Source organism: Lycorma delicatula, chromosome 10 (assembly GCF_047948215.1).
Source record: "Lycorma delicatula isolate Av1 chromosome 10, ASM4794821v1, whole genome shotgun sequence".
Classification (NCBI taxonomy): Eukaryota; Metazoa; Arthropoda; class Insecta; order Hemiptera; family Fulgoridae; genus Lycorma; species Lycorma delicatula.
In genome coordinates this window covers 34,771,065-34,787,458 of record NC_134464.1, presented here as the reverse complement: position 1 = coordinate 34,787,458, position 16,394 = coordinate 34,771,065, and the positions used below count along the sequence as shown (strand labels likewise).

The 16,394-nt window shown below is 26.4% G+C and overlaps 2 protein-coding genes across 2 annotated transcripts in view; one reads left to right on the top strand and one right to left on the bottom strand.

Annotated features, from left to right (window-relative positions):
* Window positions 1-16,394, bottom strand: part of LOC142331684 (methyltransferase-like 26) — an 85,131-nt gene that overhangs the window by 27,048 nt on the left and 41,689 nt on the right. The gene's annotated exons all lie outside the window — the stretch shown is intronic.
* LOC142331683 (X-linked retinitis pigmentosa GTPase regulator-like) overlaps window positions 1-16,394 on the top strand; it is a 48,947-nt gene that overhangs the window by 1,513 nt on the left and 31,040 nt on the right. Inside the window, exons 2-6 of the mRNA XM_075377713.1 lie at window positions 1,911-2,036; window positions 5,918-6,010; window positions 8,619-8,681; window positions 11,466-11,633; window positions 15,771-15,923. Coding sequence (XP_075233828.1) covers window positions 1,911-2,036; window positions 5,918-6,010; window positions 8,619-8,681; window positions 11,466-11,633; window positions 15,771-15,923 — 603 coding nt within the window. The remainder of the gene's footprint in view (window positions 1-1,910; window positions 2,037-5,917; window positions 6,011-8,618; window positions 8,682-11,465; window positions 11,634-15,770; window positions 15,924-16,394) is intronic.

Sequence of the window (16,394 nt, the reverse complement as noted above, 5' to 3'; positions counted from 1 at the left end):
ATTTTTTTAATATTATCACCACATCCTTTTACAATTTTTATTATTTTTAAATTTGTATCAGAGTTTGTGATTGAATGTTTATTGATTATTAAATGGTATGCAAGACTGTAGAAACCTTATTTGTTTTTATAAGATCTAAAGTGTTCTGCAAACCTTGCCCTAAATGATCTACTAGTTATCCAATATAAATTTTGTTACAATCATTGCATGTTATTTTACACATACCACACAAATTATTAGGATCATTATTATGGATTTTCAAATGTTTTATTACATGATTGTATGGTCTATATTTTTTATCATTATAAACATTAACCAAGTTTTCAATAATGTTGTTAGTAAAGGAGTATTATTTTATATAAATATTTTCATCACCATATTTATTATTTGTAGGTATCAATGTTGTGCATTATTAGATTTCAATTTCTGTTTTTTTATAAATATTACCAAATAATGTAGTGTTATATCCATTTTTTAAGGCAATACATTTCATAATAACACTTTCTGCATTTAGTTTTTATTTATTATTATGTGTGTAATGTATTGTTCTATTTAACATGTTTGTAAATATATTTTATGTAATTTTGTGCGCTCAAGGATGATTCGATCTTCTAAGTTACTTTACTATTTGTTAGTTTCCTATATACAGATTTTATTACTTTTACTAATTTCTATGTCAACATCTAAAAAATTTATTTTTCTGTATCTGTCCATCTCAAGGGTAAATTTTAAATTAACAAATTATTTAATTAACAAATTGAATAATTTAATAATAAACAAAAATACTAAAATGATAAGTTATGACATAACTAACTTGTATCCTAATATCCTTATAGATCAAACTATATGTATAATAAGAAATAAACTGAAAATTAATAATGAAGATCCAAAATTTATTAATAATATTATAACCATCATTAGAAATATGTCAACAAAATTATTTCATGTTTAACAACAAATTTTACACAAAAAATAATACTTTGCCCATGGTATTTCCACTATCGGCCATTATGTCTTAAATTTTTACAGGAGTTTGAAAGTAAGATAGTTTATGGTATTTACCCACATTCATAAAATTCAATTGTGGGTTCGATACGTTGATATTTTGATAGTCTATGAACCTGTTTATAATGAACATTTAATAATTTTAAAAAAATTAATTCTTATCGTAATTTAAAATTTACCTTTTAATTTATAGAAAACATTTAAATTGATTAATATACAGACAAAAATTTTGATAATGACTTTCTTATCAAAATTACCACAGATAACAGCACATTCGTACAGTTTATTAAATAAAAAATTGTAAATAACGTTAGTACAGTATTGTATGTGTGAACTGACCACATGAAATATTTTATTTTTATTTTTTGACTACATATTTTTATAATATGTAACAATTTTAATGTCTTTGAGTTTAACGTGTGATTTTTTAAAATGTTTTTATTAACTGATGAAGAGTGAATACCCTCCAAAATTCTCTTAAAGTGAAAAAATAATAAACATAAGGGAAGAGGCATTATTTGTGTACTACTGGTGGAAAACTGTGTTATACTTTTGACTTTGACATAATTGGTACAGAGGGAATATGGACAAATACAATAACAATAAAGTAATTGATTTTGCTAAGCTAATATATATATTTTCAATATTCCCTCTTTCTGGAAGATTTAATTTTCATATAACTTTAAACAACTTGATATTTAAACATTATTGTTTAAGGAATTTGTAAATCAATTTGATAGTTGCACCATAATGCATTTACATTAATGAGATAGACTATTTCCATTTGCAGGGTTGAGGTTAAAATTTATCATAACAGCATTATTTTATTCATGATATATCTCAAGTATAAACCTTGTAATTTTGGGCAGTGTACATTAATTAATAACCGGTATTTAATTGTTTAGTAACAGGAGCTGTTTTTACATTTGGAGAGAGTAGTTTTGCTGACAATTGTCCTAGCCATTTTTTCATTCGTAATGATCCAATTATTGATATAGCTTGTGGGGAAGAGCATACAATTGTAGTTTGCCGTAAGTATTTTTCTATTATATATTTAGGATTATAAGTTTTATGGTTTTATATAAAAAATCCTCAACATAAAAAAATAATATTATGACTACATATGCTTCAATGTTTTACGAATGAAACAGAAATCAAGGTGGCATACAATAGCATAACTATGTTATTGTCATGTATGCTTAATTTTTAAGATATATTTTTTTTTAATGTGTGTACAGTTCCCCTTTTCTCTTATATGCTGAACAGAATTTTAAATTAAAAAAATAATTTTAGGTTATTACTGAATTTTTATTATTCATATTTTGAATCTAAACTAATAGTGAATAGAGGAAACTTTAAACTATGAAATCAAAGTAATTGTTATTAGTAGCCAGTTTTTTGTAATAAGATTCTTTACTTCTAATTTAATTTTTTTTTGATAAAATTTTGGTATAACTTTTTTCTTCTTGGTCAAATACTACTTTTTTTTCTTTTTTTGAGCATTTAAGAGAGTTAATTAAAAGCATATTTTGATGTACAATGATCTGTATAAATCACATGTTAATTTCTTTATAGACTTCAAAAAAATTTCTTAATTTTTGATGTAAATGTTGTTTTTTTTATCTATGTTCATGCCTTATCCATAACCAAATATGACATTATATAAATTTTATTGATGTTGAAATCTCATTCTCTTTAAGCAAGCTGTTAATATATAAAATAATGTAAAACAAAGCAGGCATTAATTTATTTAGTTTATATTCTGCTTCTTCATTTTTTAAACATGAATTTCTTTATTGTTAACCAGTTGTAGAATGTATTATGATTACTCCTAATGTGTACATTGAAATCTGTTTAACTAGTGAGCAATCCCCCTATGACACAATGAGATGAGTATGATATGCAAATGAGCTGTAACCTTTTAAGGCACAGGCTAATCATTCCTGAAATTTGTGGTTAATTGCACCCCAATCACCAGTATATCCACTGTCGAATATTCAAATGTAAATAAAAGTAACTTAACTTTTACTAGGATTTGAACCTCACATCGACTTTGAAAGTCAGCTGTTAAGTGATATGTGAAAATTTTACCACCACTAGCTTGGCGGGCTTTATAGAATATATGACAGATTATTATTGAAGATGCACATTGTAAAAAGTATGTTGTGCCAACCAATTAGGCATAAAACAAAAAAAGTATATCAAATTATATAAAAAAAAATATATATATAAAAGGTCAATTTTTCAATAAGATTAGTTTTTACACAGTAAAAACCTATAGAATTTTAATTATTATTTTTTGAGTTAAATCCATTTTCATGTATTGTAAACACTTGTCAGTACAATTTTTTTTTCCAAAAAAATAATTAGAATAAATTCTGATAAGCGTGTAAAGTTATTTTAGTTAATAATCAATTATTAAGCAGCCCATGTGATAAAAACCAGGGATTATTTCCCTTAACACAGATGTTGTTCATGCGATTTGGGCACTGGCTCTCTACCCTGGTAAAACCATTTTGTACAGTTTTCAGTCTTATGACAAATCTGCTTCTATAGAAGCAATGCAACATTTTGATATGACTCTTAATTATAACTTTAATGTCCAGTCTTTGAAGAATGGATAATTGATTCTGTTAGATGACACACCGCATCAAATAGACACTCTAATATTGTGCAGCAGTCCTACTGTATGAATTAATATAGGGTTTTCATCAGTCCAGAAGCAAAAATTCTGTTTATTATTGATATCTTATAGTTCAAGTTCTCTTTTCATGACCATAATATTTATTAAATGTTTCTGGTTAATCATTAAAAGAAATTATTCATAAAAATTTCTGTCAACAATATGCTCAAGCACCTAGTAAAATTTGATGTTACACTTTGGTGAATGGTTGTTTTTAAGATACCAAGAAAAACTCACCTGTTTTCTGTAAATATAAAGTCTCTATGATATTGGCTTAATTGTTAAAATATTTTCTTCATTTCTGCTTGAATGATTTTTATCAGGAGGTTTTACCATCAATGTGTGATGCATTTTTGACTCATAAATGTACTGAAAATATAATAACTCTAATGAGTCATAATATTTTATTTTGATTGCTTCTTGTTAAATTCAATAGAATATTGATTTGGAAGAGTGAACAGTGGTAAAGGATTAATGATCTACATAATGAAATGTGCACAAATCTAATTTATCTATATATTGATGCTTGGGGAACTCATCCTGTCCACTGTTCCTTGAGAGAAGATATCTTTATCCTGGATATGAGCAGCGCAATAATGATTAAAGAACATTTTTGCATTTTGGTTTTCTTATTTATATTTAAGATTTTCAGGTAAAAAGTTCAGATTTCCTTTGTACATATAAAGAGTTTTCACATTTGGAAATAATCAACTAAATTATAAATCATTTAGCTAGATGTTCACCATAGGATATTATCCACTACATGGGTAACATTTTTTGTATAAAACTGTAATACTTTTTTTTTATATTCGTACTAAAATGAATTATATTACTGTTTTTAGGTTACTGGCACTTATTGTTTTAGGTTACTGGTAATAATGTCGCTCAGTAATTTTTATAAAATATTAAGAATCATTTGGAATATTTATAAGTCTTTTGACCTCATATTCTTATTTTATCTATTTAATTATTAAGTTAGGTATGAAAGAATTTCTTTAATAACTTTGTTCCACTTATTTTATAGTTTTGAGTCATTGGTGGACTTTATAATGGATCAATATTATCACCATCTCACTCATCATTATTCTGTCTCCCTTTCTCTTTCTGTGAACTGGTGAATTGGGTAGTCGTTTTCACGTTGTGGCCACTTTGCTAAAGTATAGGCTACTAGGTCGATTTAATGTCCACTACTCTTCGGTTATTTCATATCTGTATATAATCAATAATCAATGTTTATTATATTCATGTCATCATTCGTTCTGTCCTTACAATCGTTCAATGTTTGCTTCATTCATGACTTATTTATTAGCATGAATTCTGAATTTAATCTATTGTCTATGTTTTTACTATACTTCCTTTTATTCTTTATTTCTTTCCTCCCCTCTGCAAATTTATCTTCTTTTTACATGTTTACACTGCATTTATTTGCAATTTGCAGCTGACTTTTTTTCATATTCAAGGTCTTCTTAGAAATAACAGATATTTTATTATATTGTAATTAATTTTGATATTACAAATATTGATAATTGTGCTTTTAATTGTTCTAGTTATTTTTAATTTTCTAATATGTGACCTATCAGTAAAATATAATCATTTTTTTCACTTTTTCTTCCGTATTTAGTGTTATAGATCTCTGCTTCATGATTATTTTGTGGAAATTAAATTAAAATATTAAAAATATGGATTCAATTATTGATTTATTCTTTACCACATAAACAATTTTTATACCAGTGATTGAGATGGAGTTAAGCATAAAGTACTAAACATTAGAGAAAAAATTAAGAAGCAAGTAGAAAAATTAATTTTTGTAAATAATAAAATTATTATTTGTACATTGAATAGATGGGCTATATTATTAAGATATCCAGGATTACTTTGGTTTTAGAAGAGATTATAAAGGGGGAAAAGTAGTAAATGAAGGCAACGATTAGAATACATGAAATAGACAATCTAGATTACAGAATATTTGCTGAAGCTTAGATTTTAATACAGAATAAAAAGGAATGGTAAAGTATATCTTACCAGTTAAATATTTGGGAAAATGAAAAAAAAAAACAATTAAAAAAAAGAGGAGAAAATAAATTTGTTCCATAAACTGTAATATTTCTTAGCTCGAGTTTTATTGTAATTTGAATTACATTTGTATGATATCATTACTTTTATTTAGTTATTACATCAGTTGTTAATTCATATATGTTTTAATAGATTTTATTTGCTTGGTTTTTGCAGAGAATGGTAGAGTTTTTGGATTTGGTGGAAATGGATATGGTCAAGTCGGTCTTGGTCATACAAATAGAGTTATAAAACCTAGTTGTGTGAAAAGTAAGTTTACAGTCTCTGAATTTAATAGAACTGTTATAAGCTGGTAGTTTCAATATAAAACTTGTTGCACATTATTTCTCCCAATTTCTTTTCAGCTGATTTTCATTTGTGAACAATTTTTTAATTTTTTAAAATTATCATTCTCTTTTCCATTCATTTCAACTTATTTATTTCAGTTTATTTTTTGAAGTAACCACAATCTAATGTTATCTACCAATTAATGTTACCAGTTTTGTGTTGAAGGTGAATATATATTTTTTGAAGCTCAAGACAAAGCCTAGCGTGAAGGAAAATATCATAGTTATTTGATTTCTTTAAAATCATTTTCACAAATCTGTCTGTTTTAACTATGTCTGCATTTAACCCATTAGTCTATTTACATAGTAGTACTTGTGAAACTTTGTAAAATGATATTCTTGGTTTTCATTTCATTTCAAAATATGATTTTATTGGAGAACTTCAGATTCTTTGTTTAAAACTAATCTTTATTTACAAAGTTGACTTCCTTTTTTGCTGCACTATAGTAAACATACATATTAACTAACTTTTATGTATTCCAATCTAATGTGTAATATTACATCTTGAACACCAAAGTTCAAATGAACACCAAGTTGTTCATTTCATTGGTAAATAACTAGTGATTTAATAACGAATAGTGGTTTCGTTCTATTATGTACTGTTTTTTTATCTTCAACATATTTCTACATCCTACATCCTACATTTACTGTACTCTACAATTTTTATCATCTACACATCCCTTTATGACCAAATTAAGTAATTCTAGATTTTTTAATATAAAGCCAATTAATATATACGGTAAGTTTTATGTAACTTGAAATTGTATAAAAAATTAAATTACATAGGGTTTGGTGTACATCTTAGGGTATAACATAAGGTTGTATATAACATAACATAAGAAAAAATATATTTTGGTTTTTTAGTTACGGTCAATTAAATATTTTTACTTTTTTTAATCTCAAAGGCTAAAATAATGCTTCACTTATGCAAACAAAATTTATGACTTTTGATTAAATTTTTCATAAAGAATTTTTTTAAATTATAGCTCCATTGTTAAAAATTGAATACTTATTGAGAAATCCTTTCTAAATATCATAAATCTAGGCAGAAATCTAACTTTTTCACATTAATGATAAAAAAAAACCAAAAAGGTTTAATTTAATGAAAAAATGTTTTGATAATTTTAAACAGTCATGTTTTTATTGAGAATAAAACTTATTTATTCTTGTGTTTTGTTTATTATTGATTTTTTTTTACACAAATTTGTTTAAAAATGAGTTTTAATATATAACAAAATTAAAAATTAGTCTTAACTAATTTTTTAACTTTGTGTTAAGGGTATAATCTTTTCTTTTATTTTGCTATTTTATCTGGTGTGGAACATACCTAATTGTTTTGAATGAAACTAATATTTTGTTGTTAGTGATCTGTGATGTTCTGAAAAGCAAGATGAACCCTATAAATGGGGTAATATTATATATATATATATATCACTGATCTTCTACAATGAACAAAATGATTGATAATCAAATTCTTGAAAGGAGCTGAACCTGAGAACTTCTGATTAAAAAGTCATGTATTAAATTAATTTTATTATTAGTTTATCATAAGTCTATATTTGTTGTGTGGTTTGAAAACACCATAAAATCGATCATCAATATTGATAAAATTTTTCTTATTCTTTTTTTTAATCTATAGATGTTTTTCATTGTAAAAAGCAATCACCTTTAATTGTATTTGTTAATCAATTTTGTTTAGTTTTCCAATAATTTCCTTTAATTATGCATCAGGCACTAATTAGTCCATTTAATTGTTTGTAATAATTGTTCATTTAATTGAACAATTTATAATAATAGAAGAAATTTTAACTTTTACTGTATAACATAAGTCAAAAGAACAATTTTTTTAATGGATAAAAATAAACATTGCTAGAAAGTTAAATTTTGAGATTTTGTCCATTTTCAAATATTCAATGTATACAGTTAGAATGGCCTATATATCACAGAGGGATAATAAAATTATTAAACTGACCATTACTTCATTATTAATTAAAGCTAATTTTTAATACCGAATCATACACAATAAACAATGTATACAATATACAATTGTATACGAATATACAATTATTAAAGAGGCATGAATAATTATTTTTCACTAACTAGTATCTTTGAAATTCCAGGACCAAGGCATTATTTAAAAACTTTTGTCATTATAGCAGCTAATTTCTTTATCCATAAATTTAACCAAAAATGCTATCCTTTTGCTCCTTGCCTTTCAGGGAAGAATGCAAAACAAGATCTATTAAATCCAGTAAGCAGAGAACCTATTAATATTCTTTTTTATATTCCATAAAAATTTTATTGAAAATGTATACTACGAATACTGGCTCCAACACACTGGAATAAAACCCTAAGCTGTGTTGGAGATTCAATTGCATTACTGTTTTTTTGTCAATGATGATGATTAATAATAATGTGAAAAAATATCAGATTACACTACTTTCTAGGGCTAATGGTATTACTGTATATGTATGTGAATGTGATTTTTTGTTTATTTCATTTGTAATATAAATGAATTATTTTTTTTAAAGGTTTAAAACCTGACCGAGTGTGTTTAGTTGCTTGTGGACAGTACCATACTCTCATATATACAGGTAAATGTGATAATTTAAAAACATTTTAAATAATATATGTATGTTAGGTAAATACCAAATGGCTAGGAATGAACAGATATGAAATAAAAATTACTACTGAAAATGGCATTCCAGTTCCCTCCCAAAAAAACAAGCAACTCATGAAAGAATTGAAGTGGTATTCAACCTTTTACACTGGCCTGAGAATCCTTTTAAACATGCCTAGCCTAATGAAATGAAGGTAATCATCAGTTCTGCAAGTGATTCTTTCATTCTATTTATCACAGGGACTGACTATAGTAAACATCATTACTCTCAGAGAAAGTAACTTTAGAAAAAAGTACTTCATATATTGCAAATCCTTTTTATATTTCAGTCATTAAGAAATACTGGAGATGTAGTATAAAATTAATGTATCCTTTTCAGTGAGTGAGAAACATCCACATACAATATACTCTTCTCAATAGGATAGTTGTTTATATATATATATATAATGATAGATAAATGTATATATAGTAATTTAATGTCTGAACCATATTTGATGATGGAATGTGTACCACAAATTATTCTTAACCAATAAAAGGTGGTTTGAATTGTTTTTAGTTTGATCAGTAAATGTTAGATGTGGTGGTAAACAAAATTAAATATCAGTTTATTTACTGCACTCAACTAAACGATCGTTATGAATATTACAGAACAGTGCACTGTTATTGTGTGCTTAATGTATTTGGGCAGTAATCATAAAATCAATATGGATGTGTATTATTGTTTATGCACATTTTTCTGTCATTAGATGAATTAATTTATTGCCTCCTTTTAATGGATGTTTATACAATGAAGAACATATTAATGCTGTATTGTCATTAATATTTTTCATTGTTTATTTTCTTTTTGCAAACAAATGTGCATGTTTTGTATTAGGTTATGCAGAGTATGGTGGTATCTTTTAAAATTACCATAAATATTTTTTATAAGTATAAATTGTGAATTAATAATTTGGTGAAATAAAAAAAAAATAAAAGATTAATCAAAAGTATGAGAGACTCTGTAGGAGATAAACTTCATTGTCACATTCATCTAAAAATGGATCAAAAATAAGCAAGGAATAGAAGTGATATCTGTATTTTGGCATCAGTATGAGCGAGCATAGAAACTACAGTTGATGAGCAACAAAATACTATATACTCTTATAGAGTATAGTATATAAACTATATACTCTTATAGAGTATAGTATATAAACTATATACTCTATTATGGTATATAAACTATATACTCTATTATGGTATATACTATATACTATAATAAAGTATACACTGAGTATTTAAGTAAATTCTCTTTTGTACAAAATAATACAAATAACCATTTATCACCTCATTTTTACACAGGATTTCAATGTAATGTTTACTCTTATTTCATCATCATTGTGTATTAAATCCAATTTAGCAGAGGGTGGGGCATTATTAAATAAAAACACTGCTTTATTTTGTACAAATATTGATACTTAGGTATTTCAAACAACTGAAACAAAATATTTTTAGTCTTCAAATTCTGCCAATCCATCCAAATGAATTATGTACACAAAATTATAAGGTACATCTAAATGCAGTTTGTGATAAGTCAAGATTGTTAATTTTACACCAGAAACCCTTTTTTCATTATTCGCACAAGAAAACTACTAGTAGGTTGATACAATAACTGATATCTAGCCATCAGTGAAGGCAAACACTGCAAAAAAATCTCTACTTGATCTAGCAAAATTCAATCCAACTAAGTTGCTAGCAAGTCATGTTGAATTGAAATTAAATTCCACATTAAGTTTAAATGAGGTGGAAAGATTGATGCAACAGTCGGTCATAGCTTCCTCATTGTAATAATTAAAGCTGGTCAACGTCAGTCATAAATTACTGAATGAAATTTAACTTGTTTACAGTAGTAAAACACAACAACCCAGTAGTATAAATATTAAACAATAGTGTCTGAAAGGGCTGAATGGATGGAAATCCAATCACAAATATTACGGAACAAATTCTAGTACTATGTAGCAATATTACTTTCAATGTAGTTTATCAAATTTTGTTAATGATATCATTACCCACCTTAAAAAGAACCTGATGTACTTCAATGGCATGGAATTTTATTAGTTCATTAAATAAAATGTAAAATTTGAAAATCAATGATTTATTGCATACAAGTCTTGTTTAATGATCTAATTTTAATCTATCCATCATGTAACATTGTGTTATATTGTTAAAATATTCATATTTCTGAGATCATGCTGAGTCATCAAAACATTTTACTTGAGTTTTGTATATTAAAATTAAATAATTATTGTACATTAAATAAACTGCATCGCGTTATTTCATAACATTAACACAAAAATAATTTTAAATGTGTATCATTAACTGAACAACTACAGCTGATTTATTTTTAAATTATCTATTGTTTACATTTTGAAAATACGATTCTTACGTTGTAAAAGACCATCTATAACAGAAACACATAATACACTGAAATTGGATTAAAAGTTAATCTCGTTACTTAGTATTAGATTCTTTTTAGACTACAGTTCAGTTCAGTTCGGATACAATCTATTTGTAACAATCTATACAATCTATTTGGAGTAGTAGCATCTCAGCCTTTCATCTTGAGGTCCCACGTTCGAACTGTGGTCAGATGTAGCATTTTTGACACACTACAAAATTTCATTTTTATATACCACATATAAGCTGCAAGCTTGTGTGTGAAAGCCAAAAAAATTTAAAGGTTTGATTAACTACTACTGTTTGCATTCTTGTGTTTTTACAGAAACTGGCTTTGTGTATGGTTGGGGTAATAATAGTGATGGACAACTTGGATTAAGCGAGAATGATATTTGTGAAAGTAAATTACATCCATCATTAACTGAAACAGATTCAATTGCTTGTTCTGTTAAACAAATAAGTGCTGGTTCCTGCCACTCGGTTTTACTAACACGTAGGTGAAAATATTTTTTTTTTAGAATTTGATTCATCTTTTTATTACTCACTATTCTGGGTAAGGGGAAGACTACACCATTTTATTCTACTCCATTAGCAGCAATCCTCCATAACAATTTGTACTTCCATACTCCCTATTCATAAAATCCTTAACTTTAACTATTACTTTTTCCTTGGTTTTCCTCTTGTCTCTTACCATTTATATTTCAGTATATCTTATATAATTGTATTCTTCTATGTTTATTTTCTTAACATGCCCTATCTTCTTTATTTTTGCTCTCCAATTTTCTTTAAAATCTTTTTATTCTATGCAAATAAAGAGCAAATAATGTTAAATGGTTGTTTAAATTAACTGGAAAACTGATTAACACTAAAAAAATCATTTAAAAAATTATGAAATTGCAGTTTTACTCAATTTTGAAACATCATCAGTAGATAAGGGGAAAGAGTATAAATATATATACATACTTAATCTAAAAATTAAGTATTAGTAAATAAACTATACTTATTAAACACAGTAAAATAAATATTATAACCTTAAGAGATTATTAACTTTACTGTCGTCTTTTAATATTTTTTAGTTTTATTTATGAAATATGACTTTGTGAATGTAAATAATTTTTTCACAAAAAGGCTAGAAACATATTAGGTTTTACATACTTTAAAATGCAAACACATGCATTTTTGAAAAACACATGTTTTGAGGTTCAATAATTTCTTGTGAAAAGTGATAACGTACAAGAAGTAGTGTTTCATAAATGTATCAAAAAAATGTTAAAGCAAGTCAATAAAATTGGCCTTAAGATTTCAAAATTAAAATGACTCTTATTCTAACAATACTTAATTTCATAAATATTGTTTATCTGTCAATTAATACTTATTATTATTATTATTATTATCTTTTCATTTTTTATCAGTTTGTTTACTTATTTTCTCCTTAATGTTCTGATGATGATTGTTTAACAATCAACATGTCGTCCATCTTTTTTAGAATTACAATAACAAAATTATTAAATGATTTTAGCTGTATATACGTTCGTTTTATTTAATTCATACTTCCATCAACATGCTTTCTAATTCTTAAAAATTTCTGTAAGACCAAATTTCAAAATTTTTATTCTTTCCAATTTGGGATTTTCTATTTTTCATGTTTATTTTATAAAAGCCTAGAAACTCTGCAAATAAATACTTTTGAGAATTTCACTATAATCATTTTTATCTAAATTTGATCTTGATTTCTTTCTGAGAAACCACTACTTGATTATATCACTCTTCAATGTATTTCTTTCTTCATCCAGCTTTATTTATTCTGCAACCTTCTTCTCACTTGCTCTATCTAGTATCTCCGGGATCAGACAGCAAATTTTGGGTTACCATCTCATTCTGTACCTCCTTCTTTGTCCCCCTGTCTACATCCACATTCTATACTGGAAGAAGATGAAAATGAAGAATATCCAAAACCAGGTTTTCCTATCGCTAATCAAGAGGCAGGTAACAATCTCCAGACACTATATTCTACTATCTCCACAAAGGAGGTGTCCCAAACCCACTACAAATCTAGGGCTCCACCCGATGTATTCCTGCTAGACCAAAAGGCCTTCATATGATAATACCAATTTCCTGGCTTTCGTCAGCTTACCATTAAAAATATTTTAAACTTTTATCTCTTCAAATTTTATTTAAGGTCTTTGTTCTATATTTCTTTACGGTTATTTCTCTTTTCATTTCTTACTTTTATACTCTGTGCTTCAGTGCTTTTTCCTCATTCATAAAACATCAGATTTAATTTAATTCTCATCCGATAAATTTAATATTACTAACTAAAAGTTATGTTTTCCTTCCTTCTTTGTAATCTAATTTTCTCTTTATTTCTATATAAATTTTTTCCATCGTTATTGCAAACAAGATTAGTGACAAGCAAACCATTTAAATATATATAAAAAACCCACTTGTGTGATTTGGCCATTATTATTACCATTAATAATTTGACTCAAATTACTACATTTCTTTTGTGTTCAGTCACTACTTGCTATATCTGTATTTCTTAAATTCACTCTAATCTTTTATTATCAATATATTTATTACAACCAACATTTTCAGTTACTTTTTTATTTATTCCAGTCTTTGAACCTTACATTTAATATTTTGTCTATATCAGCCTACTGCAATATCACTTCTACCAGCATACAATTAATTAATTCTACCTGTATTACACAGATGTCGATTCCGTGACATTTAATTCAATTTCAAACTTATCATATAAAAGAATATATCCTCAACCTATTTACTATTAACAAAGATCTTTTTGAAGCATGGCCACTTTCCATTTATTTAAAAAGAAAGTCATTTTTGTTTAATTTCACTTCTTAAAAAAACACTTATTTAATTATTCCAATCAACAAAACAAACAGATACGGCTACTCTGTTGTTTTAATAACATTATTCTTGCTTAAATATATTTCCTGTTGTTGATTATTTTTGAATAAATGTGTTCAGTTTTTAAATCAGATAATTGTAAATACTTTTCTTTGATTAATTTAATCATTGATCCTTTGTTATATTTTATTTCAGTTAACTTGGACAACAAATAAAAAGTAATAAGAAGAAATCATATGTTGATATGATGCAAAGGGTTTAAGAACACTTGAATCAAAATTTTTTTGACCATTTATGTGGTCATTGTTTTCTATAAGGAAGAAGGAGATTACGCACATGGTGCAGTAGTCAGATATAATGTATATTAATATTATTTGTAGGAACAACCACTGTCTCATTAAAAAAAAAGAAAGAATTTAATAATTATTTATTTATAACAAAAATTGTTTTATTTTTCTTTGTAATGATATTTATTGAGTAGCTTATTCAGTATATCTGAATAAGGATATACTAATATGATAGCAACAATAAATTAAGTGAAAAAAAAGAATTTGAACAAATTTTTTATTAAAAACAACAATAAGTATTACAGTTTATCTATTTCTCCAGCTGTCCCTTTATGAGGAGACCATACACACCATGTACATTATATTATAATTTGTTTAAATCTGATATTTTCTCTTTATGAAAATATGAGCTGAAGTAATATTAGAGAACAAAATTAAGTCAAAGAAAATGCAAAAAATCTAGATCAGCTTTTATGAATTTAGGCTTGCCAATAACATATCAGTGATAACAGCTTCTTGATTTACAATTTGTCAGTAAAAAAGCCATAACCATGAGTTTTCCTGCAGATAGAACCATTTGTGCTTTCTTTGATACTCTTTCACCTCTGTTTGGTCTGTGGCAGGTAATGGAATCCATGTTTCATCTACCGTTATAAAAAATTGAAAGCTCAGTGAAATAACATTTAAATAAATCTAAACACCTTGAGAAGTGTTCAGTCGAATGCATTTTTGGTCGACTGTTTACAAATGTCCATTGAGCAGAAAGCTTTTTTCATACCTAAAACATTGTATAAAATGTAGAGGACATGATCTAATGAGATGAATGCAATGTCAGTAAAGTTGTGTACCTCTAGTTTGTGATCCTTTAATACAGCATTGTAGATTTTTGTGATGATTTCCTCAGTCACAGCAGTTTTTGTGAACAATAACTATCAAATTTCTTTAATTTTAACTATTTTAGAAAATTTCAAATCTTGTTTGGTTTACTCGATTTCCAAAAAAAAGCAACTAAACGCACATATCCGAAATTTTACAGCATTTAATGGAAAGGATCATAATTGACAAATATCATAGTCATTTAGTCATGTTTGTGCCTTCTTTTGTGTATCAGGCTGAGACTTTCCAAACGACCCTGGTACTCAATACACCACTAGATTTACAAGGTATGTATATCTTGAGTTTTAAATTGTGAAAGCTGCTCAGGGTATTTGGCAAATATCATACAAACAAATAGATCAAAAAGAAGAAATGAAAAAGTTGTAGTATAATGAATATTACATAATTACAGCAGTGCTTAATTCTATAGTGCAAAGATTTATAAATTTACACTAAACTCTTAATAATTGAAAAAGTGGTGATTAATGATGTTAAAAAATGTATTCTCATAATAAATTCTATAATTTACATTATATAAAATTGTAATACGTAACAAAAGTTTATTTTAAAGTTTTATTAGTGTAATTATTTTTCAGTTGATGGAAGAGTCTACGTATGGGGTAGTAATCAACATGGCCAGCTTGGTTTGGGTGATGGTATAAAAAAAAGTGGGGTACCTGTTTTATTACCAGCTCCAGATGATGTTGTGCAAATTTCTTGTGGTCTTTATCATACTATGTTATTGTCATGTAAGTATTTTTTTGTACAAAAGTTAAAAGTATACAAAATGAGAAAAATTATTTATTTTTTGGGGGCCAAAATAAAATGATCCAGACAATGAAGTATGTTGATTTTTTCCTGTTACCTTGATTGATTATCAGAGTAATAAGACTTGGATTTACCTGGTAGGTATTTGTCACTAATTTTGCTTTTTGTGCCATCCTGGTTAGAAGCACAAGTTCCTAGATAAACCTAGGAACAGCTAGCTTATGTTATGAAATAATTCTAATACTTAAAAGTATTAGAATTATTTCATAACATAACACCTCACCCTACCATTATCTTAAGGTTTATCCTAAATTTACTTCTTATTATAATGATTAAAATAACTACTACTAGTATTTTTCTGTCTTAATCTATACTATTATTTACAATTTTATGAAGGCTTATCCTAATCAGGGAATGCATATGGGCATGTGTTATTATGATATACCATGAGA